The sequence below is a fragment of the Anastrepha ludens genome, chromosome 6 (genome assembly GCF_028408465.1).
Source record: "Anastrepha ludens isolate Willacy chromosome 6, idAnaLude1.1, whole genome shotgun sequence".
NCBI lineage: Eukaryota > Metazoa > Arthropoda > Insecta > Diptera > Tephritidae > Anastrepha > Anastrepha ludens.
The window spans coordinates 98,881,077-98,908,646 of record NC_071502.1 but is presented as its reverse complement, the minus strand read 5'-3'; the positions used below and the strand labels follow the sequence as shown (position 1 = coordinate 98,908,646).

Here is a 27,570-nt window from a genome sequence, read left to right as displayed (position 1 = left end):
ACCTTCTTTCAGGCAGCATCATAATCCCACGTGCATAATCAGGTACGATTTGACATAATAATCATTATTGAAAATTTTACCATTCAAGTAGTTTTGTAAAGATCGAAACAAAAAGTAATCAGATGGTGCAAGGTTAGGACTATATGGTGGATCTCGCAAGGCATCCCAACCAAGCTCCAATAATCTTTGCCGAGTGGCCAATACTTTTTCGATTTGTCAATTCGTTCCGCTTTTCATCAACTGCATTGTTTAATTTCGTTAGTTGTTCAATGTAGACATCAGAAATGATCGTTCAGTTGTGTGGTAAGAGTTCAAAGTAGACAATTTCTTTGTAATCCCACCAAACTGATAGCAAAACCTTCCTTTGATGAATATCAGCTTTTGATGTTGTCTGAGTTGGTACACCTGGCCTGCTTCACGATCATTCCCGCTTGATATTGTAGTAAACAACCCATTTTTCATCGCCAGTTATCAGTCGTTTTAAAAATGGATCATTTTCATTACGTTTCTTTAGCAAATCGCAGCTGTTAAAGCGTTGCGTTAAATGCGTTTCTCTCAGTTCGTGAGGAACCCATGAATCGCGTTTTTGAACATAACCAAGTTGTTTTAAATGATTTTCAATGCATGTATGTGTATGTATGCGGTACATGAACCTGCAATCTCACATGTTGTACTGTGCGATCCGAATCGATTATTGCTTTGATTAGGGCGTCATCAACTTCAACTGGACGACCAGAGCGTTTTTTATCTTGGAGTGAAAAATCATCAGAACGAAATCGTCACAATAAACAGCACATAACTTTTTATGAGCTTGCGATGCGGTTTTCCCTTTGCGGAAATAAAAAAGTAAAATATGACGAAAATGTTTCTTTTGATCTTCCATTTTTCAACAAACTGATTGACAGCTAAATATCAAATAACAAAATGTGTTTTACATTTGTACTACGTCTGCAAACCTAAAAATTCAACTGAAGCCATCTATAAGTGAAATCCGCAATTACCTAGTTGCCAACCCAATACTTGACTTATTACTCAAAATTCGTTTCAGTTGCAAATATTTTGTTCGTCCCTGTGAATAGACGTTACGTATCGTAACGTTAATCTCTAATTCCTTGATATGCGATTCCAGTTAATAAGCGATTCAAAGTATTTGCGATATATCTACACCTTTGCCTGTAAGGGCCTTCCGCACTAACACGGCGACAGATGCGAATACGGACGCCGTGCGCACACGTACAGGATATCTTTATTTACTTATCACTCAAGCACTTGAGTGCAACGGCATGCATGCCCCATTGTGTGTGTTGTACTTTGATACCTGAGTAGGCACAGCGTGATGCAGTTTGTAACAGGTTAGTACGATTTGACGAAAGTGCGACCATAAAAATAATGAGACCTATAAAAAATATGCATTGAGGGCAACATGCGGGCAAGTAAACTATCAAATTAAACAAGGGTTTGTGTTGGCAAAGATGTGCTACGAATTAATGATGGCGACAACGACGATTGTGGGTTTGCGTGTCTAAGCGGTTAGATATATAGATATAATTGGCGCCGTTTGGTATTTGGCCGAGCTCCTCCTCCTATTTGTGGTGTGCGCCTTGATGTTGTTCCACAAATGGAGGGACCTACTGTTTCAAGCCGACTCCCAACGGCAGATATTTTTTATGAGGAGCTTTTTCATTGCAGACATAGACTCGAAGGTTTGTCATTGCCTGCCGAGAGGCGACCGCTATTGGAAAAATGTTTTTATTAATTTTGGTGTTTCACCGAGGCTCGAACCTACGTGCTCTCTGTGAATTCCGAATGGTAGTCACGCACCAACCCATTCGGCTACGGCGGCCGCTCTAAGCTGTTACTCGTGCATTTATTCACTCAAAATGTGCGTACCTTTGCCCATTCACACACGTGCGTCCAACCAAGCCAATCACACTGCAGTACAGAGTATGTGAAACTATGCAGTAGTTCGTAAATGTGGGAGAGTAAAAGATTCCGCCGTTGATGGGTGGTGGAAGAGTAGGGCATGGACGATGGATGGGTATAGAAACAATGAAGGTTAGGTGGTGTTGCAGTCTACTTAAGCGCGAGTGCAACAGGATGGGGTATTGGAGCTAAATAAGCGTCGTTTACCAGAAAAACTTGCCCTATGTGATTTAGGCGGCAAGAAAGAGTTATTAATATTATATGTACATTTGTGGTTAATGGGATCAAAGTGCCAGTTGACTGTGGCCAAGTACTCTGTTCCCCGCAGAAAGCGATACATGCTTAGGTCTTTCAAAACCGATTAGTGTATTGTTAATGCTGCTTAAAAACGACCTAGGGTGGGTTTATCCTCAAAATTACAGTTAATTAGTACTCACCTCGTTGTCATTTGCCATGCCATTAGCTTCTTGTGTCCGAGCTGATAATCATTAACCGGCTATAATAAAGTGAGTAAAACTACAAAAAACAAAAGGAACTAATAAAAAATTAAAGTGGCTCACCAAATGGGTGAGTAGAAGAGTTCTAGAAAGTGCGGAGAACATGTAAATTCCGAAGCAGCGTGAGTGTATAGTATATTTTTAGACGTTAGCTCATTGATTCGTGCCCATATGAGGCATAGGTATACTCATTTTTTCTGCCATTGTTGTTGTCGACACGGGTGTATTACTTGTATATGTGGTAATTGCATTTAATTACTTATGTTTTTGTTGCTACAGTCGCTGTGCTGGATTTGCTTTATTCGCCATTTGTGCGTGTGTGTGTGTGTTTCTTCATTTTTTCTGACATTTTAATGACCGCCCCTACCAGCTGGTCGTGGCTACTGTCGCCACCGTTTAGCAAAATTATTGTTTTAATTTTTCCTAGCAGTGGCGACATATGAGGATTTAGAATGCCTTTTGCCTGCACACACACACGCACACATAGTTACATGCATGTACTACTAAATGTAATATAAGGTAAATATGTGCGTGTGTATGTGTATATGCACGACAGTACGTTGCTCCTGATGATCTCAACACCTGCTGTCGCAAAGTGGTTTGAAGATTTAACACTGGGTGAGTGAGGGTTTAAGGTGCATATTTCCATAACAGGTTTTCATTTTCGTGGGTTCATAGAATTTTTTTTATAACTCACGCTTTTCTTTGCTTTTAATAAGTGAAAGTTCTATAGTCATTTCAGGCTAAAAATTGGGCATATTTTTTCTTATCTGAGTATATAAGCGAGATAATAAATAAAAAAAACATCGAGCATCGTGAATTAAATACAGAATACTTCCAAAAGTTGTCAAGCGAAACAAATAAAAGAACAAAATTTAGTTCCATAAACAGCGAATATTTTTTATTTTGCTAACAAAGCCTTAATATACCAAACAAAATATAATTTTTTGTTAGATTTTATTAATAACCACCTTTTAGCGGTCGAGCATTTTTCCATTCCATTTCGCTCGCTTCCGCGAAAGGTCATTGGCTCGTATATATGCAAGTCATGATTACTGATGGACATCCATATTGTGGTTACAAAGGAATAAATTATTTTTAGCCTACTTTATGGCGTGGAAGCAATAGAAAGTACTGTTGGAAGCTACACAAGTATGTGGGAGTGTGTAGGCAGGATGAAATGAATGGTTGTCCGTTAACGCTATTTAAGCAACCAATTAAGTGCACGAATATCATAAAATATTTTTTTAACAAAAACAATAAATAAATAAATATGAAGTGGTTATTCAAAAAAGAAAAAAAGAATTAAACATAATTTTGATAGCACATTTTTTAAGCTTAGGTTTTATATCTTGTAAGGGCTTTAACCACAAGTTAAGAATAAAAAAAAATGTTTTTCTTAAAAAATAGTATTTAAGAGTTGTTAAAATTTTTTTTACTATTTTTGAAGTTTAGACAAATTATTAAATTAAAAAAAAAAACATTTTCCTACAAAAAATCTTTCAAAAATTATTCACTTTACTTTTTTCGTAAAACACAAATCTGTAAAAACTTTAAAAATTTTTTTTTCTAATTTCTAAGTTTGAAAAAAATTCTCAATTTAGAAAAATAATTAAAAATACTTTAAAATTGGTTTCTATTTTCTAATTTTTGGAAAAGTTATTAAATATTATAATTATAATTATTATTATAACTTTTCTTAGAAAAAATATTTAAAATATTTATATTAAATTTTTTTTTCTGTTTTATAATTTAAAAAAATTGATATCATATAAATAAATATTGGGAGGTTGAATTAGTTTTAAAGGTGACACACAGATGGCGCTATTTATCACTTTATCGCGTTGGCAATACTGAATATACATATATTCATGACAAAGCCTCATCCTGTCAAAAAATACCTTGGAACGCTTGGCTGGGAAGTGTTACCCCACCCGCCGTATAGTCCAGACATAGCTCCCTCCGATTATCATTTGTTCCGGCATATGAGTCTCGATTTGGCGGACCAGCGGTTCTCCTCGTACGAGGCTACCAAAATATGGGTTGAGTCATGGATAGCCAAGCAGCGGCCAGAATTTTGGAGAAACGGCATCCGGAAATTGCCCGAAAGATGGGCGAAAGTTGTAGCTAGCGATGGCCAATACTTCAAATAAAATATTTTGTACCGTTTTTTCACAATAAAGCCCCAAATCTTCGAAAAAAACCTTTAAAACTAATTCAACCTCCCAATATTTTCTTAAAAGAAACACGATTTATTTCGCTCTACTTTTTTCTTAAAAAAATATTTAAAATATTTGAACTTTTTTTTTCTTTTTTATAATTAAAAAAAAAAATAGAGATTATATAAATAAATATTTTCTTAAAAGAAGAAAGACAAAAATCTCTAAACACTTTTTAAATTTTTTTTCTAATTCTTAAGTTTGAAAAAATTCTTAATTTATAAAAATAATTAAAAATACTTTAAAATTTGTTTCTATTTTATAATTTTTAGAAAAGTTATTAAATATTATAATTATAATTATTATTATAACTTTTCCTAGAAAAAAAAAATTTAAAATACTTAATTTTTTTCTGTTTTATAATAAAAAAAATAGATATAATATAAATAAATAATTTCTTAATAGAAAAACTATTTATTTCACTTTACTTTTTTCTTAAAAAAGGTTTAAATTTCTTTAAAAAAAATATTTTTTATAAATATTCATAAATTGTTTTTAATAAAAACTGAAAAATCAATGTATTTTAAGAACTCTTCCAAATGCTCAGAAAAATGTTTAGATTAAGAAAATATTTAGTTCCCTTATGTCTTAAAAACATACAGTAGACTCGGGGTTGAGGGAACTAATTCGTGCAAGGGCTATTCCCCTCAACCCAGACTTTCCCTTCAATTGAGATTGAAATTATACATGTACAGAAGTGGGTGGATTATAAATATTTTATTTATTTAAAGAAGTCCAATATAGTACTTTGTTTATTCTTAGCTTCCAGTGATTTTTTCACTGCAATATCCCTGATATTGTTAAGAAAAATTATGTGTTCGAGCGAGTTGGTATTGTGGATTGCTTTGTCAAAAATTTTAATGGCTTATTTTTATTATGGCTTATCTTTACTTCGTCATGCTCTTCCTCATCCATCATCATCGATAACGCCCTCAGTACCATTAGCGCAATTGTCATCTTTTCCTGTCCATATTCTTAGTTCGTTGACACTTAGGTTTGACTGAAATAAAAAAATTATGGCATGTTAAGTGCACGTGTAACTGTAATGATTGTTTACCTGTGGAAATGCAGTTTCAGTTAAATTAAGTAATTGTTCAAATTCGGAATGCTGTTGTGCAACTATCTGCTGTCTTAAAACACTGAGAGGCACATCATCCTCGATACACTCATCATTGTCTATCGGATGTTTATAGTCAAGTAATGGACACCAGCATTTTTAATAACGTCGGCATCGACTTTTTGCCATGCTTGGGTCAAAAGGCAAATGGCATCTTTCAAAGTAGTTTTTTTTAAAAGTCGCCTATTTCGACTTTACGTATTTGTTCTATAGTGCAACCTGGTTAACCTTATTAAATTCTGGTCCATCGGCTGGAGAAGGGGTGTTACATTTGGTGGCATATATAAAACGAAAATTGCACCACATTCTGTTTTTAATAACTCTTGTTTTGGATGCCACGGTGCATTATCTAAGATCAAAACAGCTTTGACTGGTAGACCCTCATGTATTAGGAATGTGGTAACCTAAAAAACAAAAAAAAAATTTATTTAGTTCAATTTATTACTTACATATGTTATGATTTATTAATTTATTTTACCTCTGGTACAAAGGAATTGTGGAACCATTCTTCGAAAATGTCCGCAGTCATCCATGCACTTTTTGAGCACCTGTAGTTCAACGGAAGCTGAAAATTTCTGAATGATCGTGGTTTTTTGGCTTGACATATTACTAAAGGCTTTAATTTGTGTTTGCCAGTTGCATTAGTGCACACTAAAACTGTGACTCGCGCCTTTTCACTTTTTCTTCCGCACGCATTTTTTTCATTTCAAAAATAATCCAGTTTCGTCAGCATTGTAAACCTAGTTTTCATCCAACTGTAAATCAATTTTTAGTCGCCAAAATTTTGCCTTGAATGCTGGCACTGCTGCTTTTTGATCAGAAGACAGTATTTCACCGTAAATTTTCAACAATCTAATTCCAAATCTAGCATTGAATCCATTTAGCCAGCCTGAACTTGCGATAAAGCCACTTCCATTTCCAAAAATGTTTGCATGCACTTCTTTAGCTTTTTCTTTAATATGGTTTCCAGATATTGGAATATATCGACTTCTTTGAGTGATGAACCATTTATATACAATAGCTTAGTTTCTATATTAGCAAACTCACCCTTCTTCAGATACTTCCGTTTAATGCTGCACGCTGTAGATGCTTTTACAATCTTTCTTTTGCCATTTTTTATACGTGATATGGTCGATTTGGTAACACCATATTGATAAGCCAATGATTTTAATGTAAAGCCTTTATCGAGCTTTTGTATAATTTCAGATTTTCTTTTGAGGGGTAAAAATCTACACAATATACATATATGTATGTATGTATATACCAATCATATACGCATTCTAACATAACTGTAAAATAACTGAAATTGCATAAAAATTTTAAGGCTCCTTCTACTCGGTACTTATTAGATTGAAGGTTCCCTCTACAGGGTACACAATGAAAGAATTTTCGTAGTCCCCTCAACCGAGTAGTTCCCTCAATCCGGGGTTCCCTCAACCGCGAGTCTACTGTAATATATTTTCTTAAAAACAATCTTTAATTTGCCTTACTTTTTCCTTATAAAAATATAAAATATAAATATTTTTGTATTATAACGTTTAAAAAATTATTAAATTAAAAAAAATATATTTTTTCAATAAATTCTCTAAAAACCGGTGTACTATAAGTTTTTTTTTTTTAATTTCAAAAATTGCTTACAAATTTTGTGCTATATGCTTTTCTAATTTTTAGAAAAAATTCTTATATGAAAAATTATTTTCTTAAAGAAATGTTTAAACACCGTTTCACTATACTCTATTTTTTTTTCAACAAAATTTTCAAAAAGTGTTTGCAATTTTTTTGCTATACGGTATTCTAATTTTTAGAAAAATTTTGAATTCAAAAAATATTTTTTCTAAAATATGCTTTATTTTTTCTTAAAAAAAACATATTTTTTTCTTTAAATCTTCAAAAACTGTTTAAATGTTTTTTGCTATATGGTTTTCTAATTTTTAGAAAAACTCTAATTAAAAAATATTTTACCAGAAAAAATTTTTTTATACAAAAAATAGTTACCTTATTTTGCTTTACTTTTTTCTTCAAACAGGAATCTTTAAAAACTGTTTACAAATTTGTTTCAAATTTCTTTGGCGAAAATTAGAGAGTCTGCACAATTCAGTATTCCCTCTGAAAAGCTCAGATATTCATTATTTTAAAACCATAATCACATCAGATTTTATGCATAGTTAAAAGTTACTCTCTGCTTGATTCCAAGAACTTTTGATACCCTTTTACCAGATATGGTAACTCGAGAATATTTAAGAATTTTTTTTATTTAATATACCTTTTTATTTTCCATTTATCTTTTTAACAACAATACTTTTTTTCGCTTTTCAGGTTCTTGTTGAAAAATTATTACGTTCATGTCCAGACATAAAAAATATTTATCTATTGATACGACCAAAACGGGGACAAGAAGTCTCAGCGCGTCTGAATGAGCTGCTTAATGCACCGGTAAGTAATAAAAGAATTGAAAAGAATTTTAGCGAAAATTATAACTCATTAATGATCACCCGGCTTACACAAGTTATTTTAACAATTCTTCTGGCTAATGCCAACATCAGTCAAAAGTAAAATTTAAAACACAAATTATAAAATAATTTCACTTAAGGTGCAGAAATATTTTCCACATATCTCGAATTTTTAATTCTGCGTATTCATTTTGATTTGTAGAAAGAAGTAATTTAATTTTTTAGTGGGTATGTTTCTCAAATATGTACACCATTTTTTTTCGCAAGCCTTGAGGCGATTTAAAAAAATAGTAGAACACTTTTCAATTTTATGCTCTTACTGCCTCGTAAGATTTTTTATACAAGTGGCTTATATAAGAATATTTTTATATGCATTTTTATATACATATTTATAAACCCATTCTATTTAAAAATATATTTAATGAGTACTCATTATTTCTTACATACCAATAGCTTTTCGAGACATTGCGACGGGAGAAACCAAAGGAATTGAGTAAAGTGATTCCTATATCTGGTGATATAACTTCCGAGGAATTGGGCATCTGCGAAAATGATCAGGTAATTGTCTGAAAAATATTTGTCTACTTATTTTCGCTTTTAATTAAACAATTTTTTTTTCAATTTTTTCAAACTTTAGATTTTGTTTTCTTTGAATATTTTCAAATTTTTTTTTGGAGTTTTTTAATTTTTTGTTTTTTTTTTTAATTTTTCTCCCTATTTTTCATTTTAATTTCTTAATTTTTTATTTTTAAATTTTTTTTAAACTTTAGTTTTTCATTTCTTTGAATATTTTTAAATTTGTTTTTAGTTTTTTAATTGTTTTCCTATTTTTATTTTAGCTGAAATATAATATTTCTTCTTTTATTTTTTTAATTTATATTAATTATAATCATTATTATTGTTATAATTATATTTTTTCATTTTTTAATATATTTTTGTTTTAATTTTTCCCCCCTATTTCTCATTTTAATTTCTGAATTTTTTTATTTAAATTTTTAATTTTTATTTTTTTTTAATTTTTATTTTATTTTTAAACTTTAAGTTGTTTTAATATATTTGTTAATGGCTTTTGTTTAGGTCTTTTTAATTTTTAATTTATTTAATTTTTTTTTAGTTTTAATTTCCTTGGTTTAATTTTTCCCCCTTTTTAAGTTAAAACTTTTTTAAATATTTTAATTTTTTATTTTTTAGTATATTTTTGTAATTTTCCCCCTTTTTAATTTAAATTTCTTAAATATTTAAAATTCTTTTTTTTAATTTTTTATTTTATTTTTGTAATTTTTCCCCCTTTTTAATTTAAATTTTTTGAAATATTTTAATTTATTTAATTTAATTTATTTTTTACATTTTTTATTTTTGTAATTTTTTTACTTAACATTTTTTTTAATTTTTAGTTTTTTGTTTTAATTTTTGCAAATTTTTTTTTAATTTCTTAAATATTTTTAATTTTTTTTTTAAGTTTTTAAATGTTTTCCCCATTTTAATTTTATTCTTAAATTTTAATTTTGTTTTAGTTTTAAGTTTATTAAATATTTTAATTTTTTTTTAATATATTTTTGTAATTTTCGCTCTTTTTAATTTAAATTTTTTAAATATTAAAAATTTTTTTTTTAATTTCTTATAATATTTTTGTAATTTTCCCCCTTTTTAATTTAAATTTTTTGAAATATTTTTAAATTTTTGTTTACATTTTGGATTACATTTTTGTAATTTTTTTAATTAACATTTTTTTTTAATTTTTAGTTTTTTGTTTAAATTTTAAATTTTTGCAATTTTTTTTTATTTCTTTAATATTTTTAATTGTTTGGTTTAAGTTTTTAATTTTTTTCCAATTTTTATTTTATTTTTAAATTTCAATTTTGTTTTAATTTTAAGTTTTTTAAATATTTTTTTTAATTTTTTAAATTCTTTGGTTGGTTGGTTGGTTTAAGGGTGACCCCGCATCGGAGTGCCACATAGACCGCAAGTTGGGTCCGTTGTGTTGCCCTAGAGCTCATTGTGTTATATGATTTCCCCACCTAACCGAGATTTTTTTTTTTTTAATTTTATATTTATCATTTTTCGTTATTTTCTTTTAATTTTTCCATGTTTTTTTGTATTCAAATCTGGATTTGCTTCATTTTAAATTTTTAAATTTTATTTTTTTAATTGTTGTTTAGGTTTTTTTAATTCTTTATTTTAATTTTTTATTTTTTTTCCCCCTATTTAATTTAAATTTTTTATTTTTATTTTAAGTTTTAATTTTTATTTTATTTTTTAATTTTTGATTATTTTTCCCCCCTATTTAACTTACATTTTTTTTATATATTTTTGTATTCAAATCTGCATTTGTTTATTCTGCATTGGGCTCGAGATCTCAAAACAATACAAATCTCTTTTATTCTATTTCCTTGCAGGCGCTACTCTGTCGCACAGTATCCATTGTATTCCATTCAGCTGCCACCGTCAAATTCGACGAAAAGCTCAAATTATCTGTCACAATCAATATGCTTGGGACAAAGCGTTTGGTTGAGTTGTGCCATCGCATGATGTCCTTAGATGTAAGTATCGGTGGTTTAAGTAACAAATATGAATTGATAGTTTCTTGAAATTTTTTTTTTAATTTTTATGTTAATTAAATTTAAATCAAAAAATTTTATTTTAATTTTAATTTAAATTAATTTAATTTCATTTAAAAAATTAAAAAAAAAATTTTTGTTTTCGTTTTTACTAGAACCAATTATTTAATAGAAATGTTATTTAAAATCATAATTTTTTATTCTATGATTCCCCTTATCCGTTTCGCAGGCACTAATACACGTCTCCACTGCCTATTGCAATTGCGATAGAACCGAGGTATCAGAGGTGATATATGCACCACCCTATAATCCCGACGATATTATTTCACTGATCAATTGGCTTCCTGAGGATATGCTCGATCAGGTAAATATCTGTAGTGAACTAACTAAGAAAATTACAACGAAATGTGAAATATTTTTGGTTCCAAAAAAGCACCAGAAAGTAAGAAACATAAATTCGCGAAAAATTATCTCATGGGATATTTCAATAATATTGGTTATATTTCTCTCATAAATCATATTTTTTTGGCAGCCCCAAGTATCGAAGTTATTTCTATATTTTTTTTATTTCTTCATTTTCAGCTGACACCATCGCTGATTGGTAAACGCCCCAATACGTATACATTTACGAAAGCCTTAGCGGAGCATATGCTTCTCAAAGAAGCTGGTAATCTGCCTGTTGCCATTGTGCGGCCATCAATAGGTGAGTAAAAATTCATAGCCACCCAATATTTTGGATGGCAATTTTAGTAATAATAATAACTGACATCAATAATAATATAAACTATAATCGTTTCTTCGTTTCCAGTGATTGCCAGCTTGAATGAACCATTCGCTGGTTGGGTAGATAATTTTAATGGTCCAACCGGTTTGGTGGCTGCCGTCGGCAAAGGTTTATTCCGTACAATAATGTGTGAAAAGAATTATGTTGCCGATATGGTACCTGTCGATATTGTGATTAATTTAATGATTGCCGCAGCATGGCGCACAGCGACGCGAAAATCCGATAATTTGGCGATATATAATTGTTGTACTGGACAACGACATCCCATACAGTGGGGTGAATTTGTGAAATATGCCATGAAACACGTACGAAAGCATCCATTGGGTGAGTCTACCTGTATATGAAATGTCAATGCTACGCTATAAAGCCCTGCCAAAACTGCAAGGCATACTAACTCAGCGCGCTCGGCTAGCAATAAGTACACGAAAATTTCTTTGAATATCGACGGTTCAAATGAAATAGAAACAGTCGTAGAAGGTGTAGTTAAGAACATACGGCGTTTCCCCATATGCAGAACAAATACTTATATACAGGGTCCGACACTCGAAGTGTAACCAATTAAAAAGGCCATAAATTTAGTTTGGAAAATTACTTTTATTCAATTCAAAGTAAAAAATGTGTGAAAATAAAACAAAATTAAGAATCAATCGCTTTGAGACGGTCCAGAAACGAATCGCAAGCTGCCCGTATGTGACTTACAGGTATTTTGGCCCACTCACGGACAATGGTTTTTTTCACCGCCTCGTGACTGGTGAATCTTTTAGTTCAGTCTTTGCTCTCCAAAATGACCCAAAGTGAATAATACCTCGGATTCGCATCTGGTGGATTTGAGAGTCATTGTGTGGACGTTATGAAGTTCGGAACATTGTTTTTTAGCCATTCTTGGTTCACTCGAGCTTTGTGACATGGTGCCGAGCCCTGTTGAAACGTCCATTTGTCTGCCCACGGCTTCAAAGCAAACTTCCGAATACTTTCCCGAAAATATTTCGCATTTACCTTGACTCCAGGCTCATAAAAAACGATTGGAGAGTGCCCATCTGCGATTACAGCGGCCCACACCATTGGTACTGCCTCCTGGTTACACTTCGAGTGCTGGACCGTGTAGGTATGAGTGTTAGTTTTTCTTTTTAATAAGGGCTACTTTTTTACCCAGAATACCGCGTGATTCGCCAGCGGTAATTCAAGTTCTACAACAGTGTTTTGCGGTGATTGGTCTCCAATTACTGCATTTACGTAGCGAGAGTTGTCACATGACTTTCAGAGCATGTTATTTAAAATATGTCTATCGCTGAACCGTCGTTATCGAGGCTAGTTTTATGTACTTCTCCTGCTCGTCCGTAAAGTCCAGATGTGGCACTAATAAGTCGTGACCTTTGGAAACAAAAATAGAAGACAAAAAATCATTTCCACGACAGTCGGTTCTACGTTACTGAAACGACCCGGATCTATATCCGGTCAAGGACTGTCACTCCAGCAGCATTCCCCGTATGTAAGTATGGGGAATGTTTATGCTGCTACAACAACAACAACAAAAAATCATTCGATGAAGTATAAAATTGGAATGTGTTTGCTTTACATAGTTCTTGATTATTAGAAAATTTTTGCCAAATTACGAATTGCTTAGTCATAAATTTCCCCTATCTCCAAAATCATCAAATCATGTTTTCTAAGCACTACTCTGTCCTGCATTGTTGTTTCTCGCACACTCAATTTCTTTTCTTCCCTACAGAGGGCTGCCTGTGGTACCCGACGGGTGTGTTGCGTATGAATCGTCCATTGAATGCAGCACATGGCTTCCTCGTACACTACTTACCGGCCTATATATTGGACATTGTTGCGCGACTAATGGGCAAAAAGCCATTGTGAGTATTTCAATCTAATTTAAGTAAATGGCAACAATTCCCTGCACTTCTTTTATTCAAACTTACCCACTTTAAATGCTCGTTGTTTGTGTTTTTTTTTTCTTTTTACTTCTTTTATTTTGTTTTACGCATACCTGTAGCATGGCAAATATCCAAAATAAAATTGCCAAAGCTGTTGGTTGTTTAGAATACTTTGCCACGCACCAGTGGCGATTCAAAGATGACAATGTGCACGCACTCCTCAATGCGCTGAGTCAGAAGGATCGCGAAACGTTTGTGTTCGATGTACGCACGATTGACTGGGAGAACTATGTGGAACGTTATGTGTTGGGCTATAGGGAATTCTTATTTAAACAACGTCCAGAATCACTACCTGCGTGTCGAAAGCGAATGATGCGGTAAGTAGAGTCGCCGAAATTGTGTGAAGTAATAATTGTATGCCATTGAGTATGTAACAAACACTTTCTCTCTCTCCCTTTTCGTTTGCCATTCACAATAGATTGTACTATTTGCATCAGCTGACCAAAGTGGTGGCGGTGATGTGCACTTGGCGCTTCCTAATGGCGCACTCGAAGCGTCTGAATGCATTGTGGACAGCATTTTTGCAGAATGTTTTCAAGCTAATACGACTAATACCGTTTTTGTAATATTCAAAGGTGAACAAAGAAGAAGCTAATGCAAAAACAAGCAGCAAAGAGCACACTTACGCTGGTAGAGTGGCATAAATGATTGAATTGATTGTATTAAATATTGAATTAATACAATTTATATATATACTATAAATATATATAAATACATAAATATATTTTTTGTTATTGTTTTTCTATATTTTATGGCAGTTAAGTTTAAATTAACTTAATTACTTTCTTTTATAATTTTTGTATTGTAATAAAATTGTAATCGAACGAAGCTGAAGAGAAAGAAATAAATACAAATAAAAATGTCGAAGGGTTAATAGTAGTAAAAAACAAAATATTAAAAAATATACATATATAATAAAAATTGCGTAGAAATATTAGTGCGTGAGGTTAAGAAATAAAGTTTAATATAAACAAAAAAAGAAAATATAATAATAATTAACGATTGCAATTACGCTAAAGCAAATATAGTATAACGAAAAATTAAAAATGTGGTACCAAATAAAGGAAAAATAAAATATACATACATTTAAATAAAAGAATAAAAAAATTTTCAACAAACGATTTTTGTATGAAGTTTATGCCAAGCATTGCAGCAAATTTTTATGCTATTTGACTCTCATTTCATTCCCCTTTCTTAGGCTACTCTTTTATTAAATTCTTGCTATTAAAAATAAAAATTAGCAGACAACTCTATTTATAGTAATGTACGAATTGTTTTTGTTTTGTTTGCAATTTAATAAATTTTCAAAATTTGAAAAAAGTGAAAAATTTGCTAAATTGTTTTTTATTTTATTTTTAATTTTTTTTTTTTTTTGCCATGCAAAGCAACAAAAGCAATTTTATTGGTATATATGTAATTAGGCAAGGAAAGAAACCAACTATTAAATATACATACATACACATATATAATTATATATAATATGTGAAATATTTGCAATAAAGGCACTAGCAAGTGGAAAATTAGTTTAAACAATAAAACTTCAAATTTAGTTTATTTTAAATTTAAAAGTGAAATAAAATAAAAATCTGCGTGAAATAAAAGTATAAATGAGATACTAAAAAATTGCATGCTACATAAAATAAACAATAAAAACAAAAACATTATAAGTCTAATAGCGTTAGTAGATTTACGATTAAATTGTATGGAGCATTTTGGTTAAAGCATAATTCCCGGAATAAAAATTAAAAGGCAAAGATAAAGAAAAAATGAAATCCTACAAATAAATAATACACAAAATTAAAAGCATGCAAATAAAATCTGAAAAGCATAGGAAGCATATAAAGAGAAAATAGAAGCATGATTTAATTTAATTTGATAGAAAAAAAAGAAAAATTATACAAAATTTAAATCCAGAAATTTTAAGAAACCATTAAATTTATATAAAGCAAAAATAAAAAATAAAAAACAAAAACAAAACAAATACAGTCAGCGGCAGTTTACAAGTATAAGTAGACAAAGAAATGATATAAGCAAAATATAAAAATACAAAACAAATAAATTGCTTGTTATAAATTACTTTACATTTAAAAAATAAAACAATTAAATAAAGACAAACAAAAAAAACAAAAACAACACAAGAAATGTAATAGCGAACTAAATTTATGCATTAAAATTATGAAAATAAAATTAAAAGGTATAAAATAAAATAAAAAGTGAAAAAACAGGAATGTTTCTCTTCTATTGATTATAAAGGGTTTTCCAATAGCAGGTGTTATTGGTGAATGGATTGCGCTATCGAGAGAAAATTAACGATTTTTTATGGCCGGAATTGGATGGTATTGATCTCGACAAAGTTTATTTACAACAAGACGGCGTTACGTGCCATACAAGCAACGAAACCATTGATCTTTTACGAGAAAATTTTCCTGACCATGTTATCTCTCGAAGAGGTGATCACAATTGGCCAGCGAGGTTTTGTGATTTAACACCTTGTGACTTTTTTCTTTGGGGCCTCGTAAAAGAGAATAGCCCAGGGTCGATTTAAGACCTCAAAGATGGAATTCGTGAGGCTATCGAGGACATAGGGCAGCCACTTTGCGATTCGGTTATGGAAATTTTCATGAAAAGGATATTGTCCTATACCTAAGCGTGGTCGTGGTGGTCATTTGCCTGATGTTAATATCAAAATAACACCTGCTATTGGAAAACCCTTTATTGCACATAGCAAACATTTTAGGAACGGACATTGAACGACCTCTTCTTCTTCTTAATTGCGCGATAATCACTTACGCGATGTTGGCCGAGTTAACCGGCCAGTTGGACACATCAAGTGCAGCCAAACCCTTCTCCACCTGATCTTACAACACAGAGCAGGCCTTCCTCTTCCTGTGCTACCACCAGCTGTTACCGCATCGAATACTTTCAGAGCCGGAGCGTTTCTATCCAATCGGACGACATGAGCCAGCCAACGTAGCCGCTGGATCTTTATTCGCTGCGCTATGTCTATGTCGTCTTAAAGCTCATACAGCTCATCGTTCCATCGCCTGCGATATTCGCCGTTGCCAATGTGCAAAGGTCAAAAAATCTTACGCAGAATCTTTCTCTCGAACACTCCAAGCGTGGCTTCATCAGATGTTGTCATCGTCCAAGCTTCTGCGCAATACGTTAGGACGGGCATGATGAGAGTCTTGTAGAGGGTTAGTTTTGTTCGTCGAGAGAGGACTTTACTGCTCAGTTGCCTACTTAGTCCAAGGTAGCACTTGTTGGCAAGAGAGATACCATGTTGGATTTCCAGGCTGACATTGTTATCGGTGGTTCCTAAATAAACGAATTCTTTTACAACCTCGAAATCATAACTGTCAACAGTGACGTGGGTGCCGATACGCGAGTGCGCCGACTGTTTGTTTGATGTCAGGAGGTACTTCGTTTTGTCCTCGTTCACCACCAGACCCATTCGCTTTGCCTCTTTATCCAGTTTGGAGAAGGCAGAACTAACAGCGCGGTTGTTAAGGCCGATGATGTCAATTTCATCGGCATACGCCAACAATAAAAAATTGGGCCTGGGCGATTAAGTTTTGCGGCTTGTACGATCCGCTCCAACATCGGGCTAAAGAAGTCACACGACAGCGAGTCACCCTGTCTGAAACCTCGTTTGGTATCAAACGGCTCGGAGAGGTCCTTCCCAATTCTGACGGCGCTGCTGGTGTTGACCAACGACATCTTGCAAAGCCGTATTACGTTGCGGGGATACCAAATTCAGACATCCCGGCATATAGGTAACTCCTTTCCGTACGCTCGAATGCAGCTTTGAAGTCGACGAAACGATGGTGTGTGTCGATTCTTCTTTCATGGGTATTTTACAAGATTTGGCGTATTGTGAATATTTGGTCGATGGTTGACTTTCCAGGTCTAAAGCCACACTGATAAGGCCCAATCAGTTGGTTGACGGTGGGCTTCAGCCTTTCACACAATACGCTCGCTAGAACCTTATAGGCGATATTTAGAAGACTAATCCCGCGGTAATTGGCACAAATTGCAGGATCGCCCTTCTTATGGATTGGGCAGAGCACACTTAAATTCCAATCGGCAGGCATACTTTCATCCGACCATATTCTGCATAGTAGCTGATGCATGCACCTTACCAGCTCTTCGCCGCCATGTTTGAATAGCTCAGCCGGCAGTCCGTTGGCGCCCGCGTCTTTGTTGTTCTTTAGCCGCGTTATCGCTATTCTCACCTCGTCATGGTCGGGTAGCGGAACGACAATTCCGTCGTCAACGCTTGGGGTATCGGGATCTTCACATTCTCTGTGATATGCACAGCTGTCACTATTTAACAGGTTCGAGAAGTGTTCCCTCCATAATTTAAGACTGCTCTGGATGTCAGTCACCAGATCTTAACAAGAATTAGTATATAAAATATCACGTGACCCAAAGTACAATTAAAGAAAAAATTCTCTATGGTCTGCATCATTTCTTCTTGAAATGTTGATGGATCTGTAAAAAGTAAAAAAAATTCTTGTAAAGTGAAATTGTAGTCACAGTCTGTCGAACTGGATTTTTGAATTTCGAAAAATTGTGCAATTTACGGCATTTTAAAAAAAAGTTTTACGTCATAAATGTCACGCTTTAATTATGTTTATAAAATTTTTTAATAAAAATATCAGCACCCGGGTTCATCTTAAAAATATACTATAAAAATTTCAGACAGAAATTTTAATTATTTTTAAAGTTATAGCTAAAATAAGAGACCGCGCCGTAGTGTGTGTATGAAAGCGAATTCGACTTACATAGACAAAATATAAGAATTTGGTACAATATACTGATCTGCACCATCGAGCAGTTCATCAGTAAACGTTTTGCACTCGACGAATACACACTGCTCTGAAATGGGAAACAAGCGCTTTAGTGGAGGTTGGCACAAGAATAAAGGTGAAAGAAAGAGATCATTTAAGGGGAATCAATTTACTGCAGAAGCTGATACTGATTTTGTGAGTACAAGCGCACGTATTTTGAGCGCAGAGAAAACTGCAGAAGCCAGCTGTAAAGAGTCTAGAACTTTACGTAGGGATCTAAAAGCTGCTGAAAATGACAACTTTGAGGAAAAGGAAGGACTGCTCTACGCACCAGGCATAGCGGGTTAATGCTAGTAAGGCGTTTTGCAATAGGTGCGCTTCAACTTTTTTCCAATAGAGAGGGCGAACGACGCAATATTTTTTATTTTTCGCTTGCCATTTGTAAACTTCATTAGTATACATTTCATCATGGAACGCTACACACTTGAGCAACGATTGCAAATCGTGCAAATTTTTTATGAAAATTTATAAATTTTCCAAAAAATCATCTTCAGTGATGAAGCTCACTTTTGGCTCAATGGCTTTCTCAACAAGCAAAATATGCGTTACTGGGCAGAAAGCAATCCACACGTGATTCATGAGGCACCGTTGCATCCCGAAAAAATCACTGTTTGCTGCGGTTTACATGCCGGCGGCGTAATTGGCCCATATTTTTTCGTTGACGAGAACGATCGCCACGTTACTGTGAATGGAAATCGATACCGCGACATGATAAACGATTATTTTTGGCCGCAATTGAATGGTATGGACTTAGACGACATGTGGTTTCAACAGGACGGGGCCACAAGCCACACAGCACACGCTACAATTGATTTGTTGAAGAGTAAGTTCGATGAGCGCATTATTTCCAGAAATGGACCGGTCGAATGACCGCCGCGCTCGAGTGATTTGACGCCTCTAGACTATTTCCTTTGGGGTTATGTGAAGTCATTGGTCCACAGTAACAAGCCGGCGACGATTTGTGAGCTCAGAGCCAATATTGAACGCGAAATTGCTGGAATTTCGGCCGATTTATGCAAAAGAGTGGTCGAAAATTGGGTTCAACGATTGGACTTCGTAAAACGTGCACGCGGTGGTCATGCAAAAGAAATCGAATTTCATACTTAAATGTATATGTTCAAACTCTATAATAAAAAAAAAAAATTGAAGCGCTCTCACTGAAAAACGCTTTATAATTTTTTTATAAAAAATCTGTTGTCGAAACTTTAAACGCGTTTTTCTCAAAACCATGTTTTCGAAATTTCGGAGAATCACTGACTAAAAACTATTCAACCGATTTGGCTAAAAATTGAACCCGTTATTATAGACACACATATCTAGATCCCGGACCTTTAAAACATTTAATTTTTTAATAATAAACTATTTCATTTAAACAATTTATGAAGAAAACAAATTAGATTTTGAGAACTTTTTTCACAAGTCCGCCATTTTGTTTTTGTTTTTTTTTTATTTTAATATATATTTTAGGTTCGGGACCTAAACTAAAGCCTGCAGTATAATAATCTCTTTGCATTTTTTATTTCAGATGACTTTGGAAGGCTGTGTGTTTTCCCGAACCAACTCATCTTTTTTTAAGGACTCCACTTTGACGTCAAAAATTTTAAACAAATCAATATAAAATTAACTTTAAAAAAATTTTTTTATATACTTCAAAACACCAATAAAAACATGTAAAAACTTTAAAACGATCGCATTTTATTTTCTTTTTAAAAAAGATTCATGAAAAAAGGTCGAAATTTCGGTCGTTACACCGGTCGTTACTACCTTATCGTAGAATGTCGCCCATACGGCATTTTTCATTTGCGTTGTGTCATTTTGAAGTGAGTCAATATTATTTCTAATTGACAAACCGTAATAAATAGTTAGCTCATCTATTACTTTGGCAGTTAATTTTCCTCTTCCTCTCAAACTAACGCGTTTGATTTGATTCGATGTATTTGAATTTTCCTTCGTTGTTGTTGTTGTAGCAGCATAAACATTCCCCGTGCATATACGAGGAATGCTGTTGAAGTGACAGTGCTTGGCCGGATATAAATCCGGGTCGTTACGGTTACGTAGAACCGACTGTTGTGCGAACGTTGTCTTCGTAGTCGTTGGTTTCTCTCTTTTCATGATTGACGTCGATTTTTTACTGTCATTGACGACTTGGCGAAGACGCTTACCCATACGTTTTTGGACATGTGCCACGCATTCTTTCTTCTTTACTTCCAGATCTTGATACGGCTGAGCATTCGTGAAGTTTTTGTAACACCGTCACCTATGTTATATGCATATTGAAAAGTAATGAGCCTTCCCGCGCGGAGCGTCTGCCAAGCGATCAACCGAATTGGCTGGTGGGGGAAAATGATCGTTGGACCTTCCCCTTCCACTAGAAATCGGTCCCAGTTCGCTGGCAACAGCGGTGCAGTCAACATCGCTCCGCGCGTGAAAGCTGTTTTAAAAGTGTGTTAGGATTTTGCAGTGGCGAAAATGCAGCGATCGTTGGAGCAACGTTACTCGATCAAATTTTGCGTAAAGCTAAACAAGGAGTTTGTACCTCCAGGAAACACTGTAAACGCGGCATTTTACAAAGAAGTACTCCTTCGGCTGAAAAACCGCGTCGCCCGGGTTCGGCCCGACCTCGCCAACAATTGAACCCTTCATCACGACAATACGCCGGCGCACACCGCCTTCCTCTGCACCTCTGCATTGGCCAAGATGGGTGTTCCGCTGCTTCCCCACCCTCCCTATAGCCAAGACCTGTCCCCTCCGTACTTTTTCTTGTTCCCGCGCCTGAAAAGAAAGCTGAAGGGGAGGCGTTTTGACTCCATCGAGGCAATCCAAAAAACTGTGACAGCCGAATTGAACGCGATTCCGGCGGATGAGTTTAAAAAATGTTTCCTGCAGTGGAAGGACCGCTACCAGCGGTGTATTGACGCTCAAGGGTCCTATTTTGAAGAATATTAGTCGGCCGCCGTAGCCGAATGGGTTGGTGCGTGATTACCATTCGGAATTCACAGAGAGGTCGTTGGTCGAATCTCGGTGAAAGCAAAATTAATAAAAACATTTTTCTAATAGCGGTCGCCCCTCGGCAGGCAATGGCAAACCTCCGAGTGTATTTCTGCCATGAAAAAGCTCCTCATAAAAATATCTGCCGTTCGGAGTCGGCTTGAAACTGTAGCTCCCTCCATTTGTGGAACAACATCAAGACGCACACCACAAATAAGAGGAGGAGCTCGGCCAAACACCTAACAGGAGTGTACGCGCCAATTATTTATTTTTTTTTTTTTTAAGCCAAAAGGTTTAATAAAACTGCTTAAAAAAAAATAAGGCTCATTACTTTTCAATCAAACCCTGTATTTGACCCCATAGTTTTCTAATGATCTCCGAAACATTTCCACCGCACTATCTGGCTTCATTTTCCCAGAGCTACCTTTGTGATCTGCTGCACAATTTTCGCGATGATATTCTAACCACCATTCATACTCAGCCGTACCTTTGTGCTTTTCGTGAATTTCGCACACTTTGCAATGTCTGCTTTTTACCAAACAGTCGACCACTTTTCCCGAGAAATAACCAACTAAATTTTTTTATAAATTTGAATTTTGCCGCCCACTTTTTAGTGCACAAACTGCACGGCAGTGTGACACGCATCTCACGAGGCAACTTGAGCTCTTCGTCTAAGCCTTTTCGTCCACTGCCTTTTTTCACCATTGATTCTTGGTGTTTGGATGTTATTTTTATATGGCATTTATTCATATTCAGAAAAAGTATACAATATCAGTTAAATACAATGTAAATATTGTAAAAGACAGTAACACTTATTGTCTAATAAAATACAATTGATAATAATATCTAGTACGCATGCAGAAATTTATTTATATCTAAACCGCATTTAATGCCTACTCGAATAGACTAAAAAAAAATGTATCGATATACTACATTTAAAATATTAAATGTTTCAGTTGATTGAAAAATTGCAATTCTAATCATTTTGTAGAGTATTAGTAGTTTTATTGCATGCTGCTATCGCACCTAGGTTATATAATTTCATATGAGAATTACTACGCGCCGATGTATGTATGTATGTACTGTATATATATAATTGTACAAAAATGTTGCGATTTTTAAAGAAACCTTACAGGCTACTTTTGCATATTGGTGAATACTTTTATAACCAGCACAAGGAAAAAAGAGCTGGATCACAATGAAATGTATAATTATTATTAGAAATATAATTTAAAGATTTAACATACTTTCGTAATATTATTTAAATTTCGACAATAAATAGCTAAAATAGCATAAATAGTATTGATATCATTTAGTTGAATTAAAATTTTGCTTAACAAATTTCAGCCACCATTTGCCATAATTTTGAGTAAATTTTGCAGTGTTTTTTTTTTTTTTAACAAACAAAATAATGCTGCAATATCCGCAAAACGGCTACACGTTTCCGCATTTCAGTACTGAATCACACCCATTGCACAGCAAAAAAGTTTTACAATACAAATTGTGCGCCAGTGTTAACATAATCGTGAATATGAATGCATGATTCGCTGTTCGTATGTGCGTTGTGCTTCTTTTTTTAATTACATAGTTTGTATTATTAATTAAAATATTATTTAAAATGTCTTTTAAATGCTTCTCCATGAATATCGCGATATTTGTATTTGTCTTTTTACGCTATTTTTCACACATTTTGCTTTGCTGATCTTTGGTCAAAATCTACGATTCATGCCAATCTGTCACTTGTCAACTAGGAACTCACTTCGGCGAAGGAAAAACTTAGCAAACAGCCCACCTCAAGATTTGATACTTCCTGAAATTATGCAGCATATTAATGAGCGTTCCTTAATCAATTACACTCACTCACTTTCGCTACGAATTCACGCACACTAGTGCCCGCCAAATGAAAGATCACCGGTTGCTCACATTCACGTCTGCGCTGCCTCAGCACATCGCAGGCATCGTATAAGAAATCATCTGTCACACCCTCACATTGCTCGACATTGACTCGTTTGAGGTGCGGGCAACGGCGCAACAACACTAAAAGTCCGATATTTGTAATTGCACGACAATTTTTTATGTCCAACTCTTCCAGCAGCGTCAAACGTTCGGCGAATTCGAAGAGACATTCATCCGTTAGATTGTCATTATTTGGGCAGCTTAGGTTGCGTAACTGTTGCAGCCTTGATAGGTAGATGGCACGTTCGTGTGTTATGCAATTTCTTGCCGATATCTCGAGTTGCTCCAGCTGCTGCGCTTTATGTGCCGACAGCGCAATGAATAGTGTTTCACGTACTGCGCCGAACGAATGCACGGCGAGTCGGCGCAGCGAATGCAGTTGCGCTACACAATCGTAGTTCACCTCCTTTTCGCAGGAGATTTTCAACTGCTCCAATTGACGGCAGTGTCGTACCATTTCGTTGTAGGCGCGCGAGGTAAGCATCTTACAATGGCGTATATCCAAGCTACGTAAATTGAATAGACATTTGCATATGTCGCTGAAGTGACTCGTCTGCACATTTTCGCATCCATACAGGCTTAACTCGTGCAATTGGTATAATTTATTTAGATTTTTTCCTGCAAATGCGAGTTGGAAAAGGGTGAATTGCAGATATAAGGAATTAAAAATACGCACCCGTTAACTCGAAACTTTGGTCCAGCACCAATGCACGCAAATTGGGCAGTTTTCTTAAGGCAAGCACAGCGTTGTCGTTCAGCGAGAAGTTGTGCAATTCAACATAAGTGACGGCATGAAAACGCTCCAACAACCGCAACAAACTGGCGGACTCTACGTTGTTGCAATTGAGGTTCACGCGTCGCACTTTTGGACTCATTTCGCTAATGAAATCAATGCGTTCTTGATAGTTATAAGGCACCGAACCAATCAGCTCTTCTATATTAGCGCCAGCCATTTCAAAGAATTCGCGTATATCCCACAAAGTCATGCCAATCAGTTGATTCATGTTGAAAACTTTAGGTGCACACTTGCAGGTATGCTTGAAAATATCACGAAAGCGTCGACATACACGCGAAAAACGTATTTGGTCTCGCAATGGTAAATACAGGCAAATCACTTCCAAGCATTCGTCATTCAATTGCAAGATATTGGTGCGTATGGGAGTGTAGAAATCAATCAAGTCACCGTTTAGATTGAGCGCAGCAATGCGCGCGTTAAAATCGACACCACCTTTATATGCCTCAGGTTGCTCCCAACTCTCGCAGGCATTGACAAAGAAGCGCTTCTTTTGCAATTCATGGCAGGACCGCTGGAGTGCCCTTAAACATGGTGAGGGGGAAATAAAGGAATTAGCACGTTTAAGCTTTCTTATGCAAGCAAATGTGTGTTTGTTTAGAATAATGCAATTGTACACCTACTTCGCGGCCGCTATTGGATGTGCGAAGTGCACTACGCCAATTGGCGGTTCTGTAGTTCCGGTTGCATGTTTATCGCGCATCAAAAATACCTTGAGTACGTCACCGAATTGTGTAAAGTATTTCAAAAGTTCCACCTCGGTTACCTGCAAAGATTCGCATAATTACTTTATTAACTATAACTGGGGCAAAGGTCACAGAAGTATGTACTTTGCCATGCAGTTGGTACGCCGTGACATTGTAGACGAGTAGATCATCTTCCGTGTACGCTTTATCATCGAGGAAGTAGTAATTGGATTTAACTGCGAAGTAAACAGGTACGTACATACATATCTATTATTTTAAAATCTCTTCTGAAGCTGTTCTTTGTCACCGCTTTACACTTACGCTTTGTGAAATCCATCTGCCGTTCCAAAATGACAATCTCGCTTTACCGACACCTTTTCGCTCTGAAATTAGCATTAATTTTTAATTGTTTTAAACCATTACTCACTTAATTGGCCACAACAAACTAAACCCATCACCACCAAATAAATATTACCTAAAAATAAATTCTAATTGGATGTTTCTTGCTCTTACTACAGCGCGTATTCACAATGGTTATGTGTAAAGTAAGCACTGCGTGCAAACAGACGAGTAGTCGGATCGATTTGTGTCATGGATAATAAGATGGGAAACTCTTTCATTTTGAGAGAGATTGCGCCCATGAGGGCGTTTCAAAACTTGGCAGCACTCACACATTATGGGATTTTGAACAGCTGATAGGCGAAATGGCAGGCTGCCAGAAGAAATGCGCCTAAAATAACTGACGACACCAGTTCGTGTTTACTTAATGGAGAAATGACGTGTTGAGATGTTTATAATTATTTGTGTTAAAATTAAAAAGTTTATAGAATCCAAAGCTCGTTATATCCTTTTCGACTTCTACTTTTAATTAGCCTTATGTACATAATGTAATTTTATTGAAAACAGTGTGTTGGTTTATGTAAATTTCAGTAATTTCATTACTTTATTATTATTAACTTACTTTTGCATATCAGTCTTAAATAATTTCATTTACATATAAATTTTTAAATTTTTTGGCTATTTATGCACATATTTCATACGGATTGTGCTTATTTTTAGTATATGTAGGTGTTTACGAGTGATATAAGGCAATTGGGCAACCCGCACACTAAATACTAGCCTCAATGGTGGTGTGGAAACTAAAATTTCCCAATTTGTGTTTAAAAAATACCCAAATCATTTTTCTACCGGTGTGGCAATATTGGCAAATGTTATAAAAAATGCACATTTTTCAGCGCTCTCACGAGAAAAAGAGTTTCCCATCTAGTCATCTATGATTTGTGTTTCCTGCGTGTAATAAGATTTTAATAAGCACTCATGATCGCGAATCAATTTTTCAGTTCGTTCTATATACAAGGTGAAGTCTAAAATATACGAGACTGAACTAAAATGGAAACGACAGCAGCTTTGTTCTGATAACTTTGAGTTTATTTATTCCAAATAATGCCCTCTGGCCTCGATACACTGTTTTGCGCGTTCTAAAAGCTCTTCGAAAGAGTGTTTCAGCTCATTGACTGGAATTTCCTTCAGGATGTCGGTACAAGCCTTTTCTACGCACACAAAACATTTTCCTTTCATGGCCAAATACAATTTTCCTAATAGGTAGAAATCACAGGGAGTCATATCAGGCGAATACAGTGAGTGATTATTGATGGTTAAAATGCAATTTCTAGTCAAAAAATCAATCACAAGGGTGGATCGATGAGATGGTGCATTACCATGCAAAAAGCGCCAGCTTCCTCCTTCGCGGTATTCAGTTCGAATTCGACGAATGCGACACAAAAAACGCTTCAAAACGCTAAGATGAAAAATCGGATTGACAGTTTGGCCCGTTATCACGAACTCTTTGTGGAAAATTCCCTTGGAATCGTAAAAAGAAATGAGCATCGATTTGATTTTTGACTTCGGCAGACGCAATTTTTCGGGTGGTCGCTCGTTTGGGGCCTTCCATTCGGCACTTTGATGCTTAGTTTCAGGTTCATGGAGGAAAAACCACTATTCACCACCGGTTACAATGTTGTAAAGGAAGTTCGCGTCTTTTCTCGCCTCTTTAATGAGGTCTTTTGAATGTTGAATTCTGAGCAATTTTTGGTCCTCAGTTAACTTGTGCGGAATGAAACGTGCACAGACCTTTCTTAAGCTCAAATGATCAGTTAAAATGCAATAAATCAATGTTTTGGATATTCAACTCCGATTCCATGAATTTCAACGATGATTTCGGTTCATTTGTGTTAAATTTACAAACAATTTCGATGGAGTTTTCGGCGATTACAGATTTTGGGCGGCTCGTATGTGCATTGACAATCATTGCCATACACTTTTTTCAACAATTCAAATGTTTCGGTAAACGTATTACCGATTTTAAAACTAAATTTGAAAGTACCTCTTTATTCGAAACTCATTTTTGTACCAATGACCAGGGCCGTAGAGAGCATATCCGGGCCCGGGGGAAAATCCGGGCCCCGGGGGAAAATTGCAAATGCGGGCCCATTCATATGATGTCTAATTCATATAAATACGTATAATCTCGAGTCCGGGCCCCTCTGAAATCTCCGGCCCGGGGGAAAAAGTATTTATGACACCAGTCTTGTTTAGTTTGGACTTCACCTTGTAAATGAAGACCCCTTAGAATTATTATGGGTTCGATTATCAATGTGGAAATTAAACCATAACTAATGACGTCGAAATATTGAAGAAATTCAGCCGCGGTGATTCAAAGTACTTCTATGACATGGGTGCTCCAAGACGAACTAAATCCAATAAAAATTGTTTTTTTTTGCGGGACAGACTAGCAAGTGCAGCA

The 27,570-nt window shown here is 34.7% G+C and overlaps 2 protein-coding genes across 13 annotated transcripts in view; one reads left to right on the top strand and one right to left on the bottom strand.

The window, feature by feature from the left end:
• The window catches only part of LOC128868237 (putative fatty acyl-CoA reductase CG5065), a 177,579-nt gene extending 162,216 nt beyond the window's left edge, over window positions 1–15,363 (top strand). For all 12 annotated transcript variants that reach the window (XM_054110085.1, XM_054110086.1, XM_054110083.1 and 9 more), the window contains 9 exons: window positions 8,073–8,189; window positions 8,660–8,764; window positions 10,603–10,746; window positions 10,994–11,128; window positions 11,347–11,467; window positions 11,573–11,872; window positions 13,278–13,410; window positions 13,551–13,808; window positions 13,910–15,363. In XM_054110085.1, coding sequence (XP_053966060.1) covers window positions 8,073–8,189; window positions 8,660–8,764; window positions 10,603–10,746; window positions 10,994–11,128; window positions 11,347–11,467; window positions 11,573–11,872; window positions 13,278–13,410; window positions 13,551–13,808; window positions 13,910–14,057 — 1,461 coding nt within the window. In that variant the 3' untranslated portion in view covers window positions 14,058–15,363. The remainder of the gene's footprint in view (window positions 1–8,072; window positions 8,190–8,659; window positions 8,765–10,602; window positions 10,747–10,993; window positions 11,129–11,346; window positions 11,468–11,572; window positions 11,873–13,277; window positions 13,411–13,550; window positions 13,809–13,909) is intronic.
• Window positions 15,364–22,525: 7,162 nt separating this feature from the next.
• On the bottom strand, window positions 22,526–25,259 carry LOC128867359 (F-box/LRR-repeat protein 2-like). The gene is made up of 6 exons (XM_054108508.1): window positions 25,089–25,259; window positions 24,912–25,003; window positions 24,705–24,847; window positions 23,965–24,605; window positions 23,197–23,906; window positions 22,526–23,142 (listed from the first exon to the last, which is right to left on the bottom strand). The coding sequence occupies exons 1-6, from the start codon at window positions 25,102–25,104 to the stop codon at window positions 23,080–23,082; spliced, it is 1,665 nt and encodes a 554-aa protein (XP_053964483.1). The 5' UTR covers window positions 25,105–25,259; the 3' UTR covers window positions 22,526–23,079.
• Between the last annotated feature and the right edge of the window lie 2,311 nt (window positions 25,260–27,570).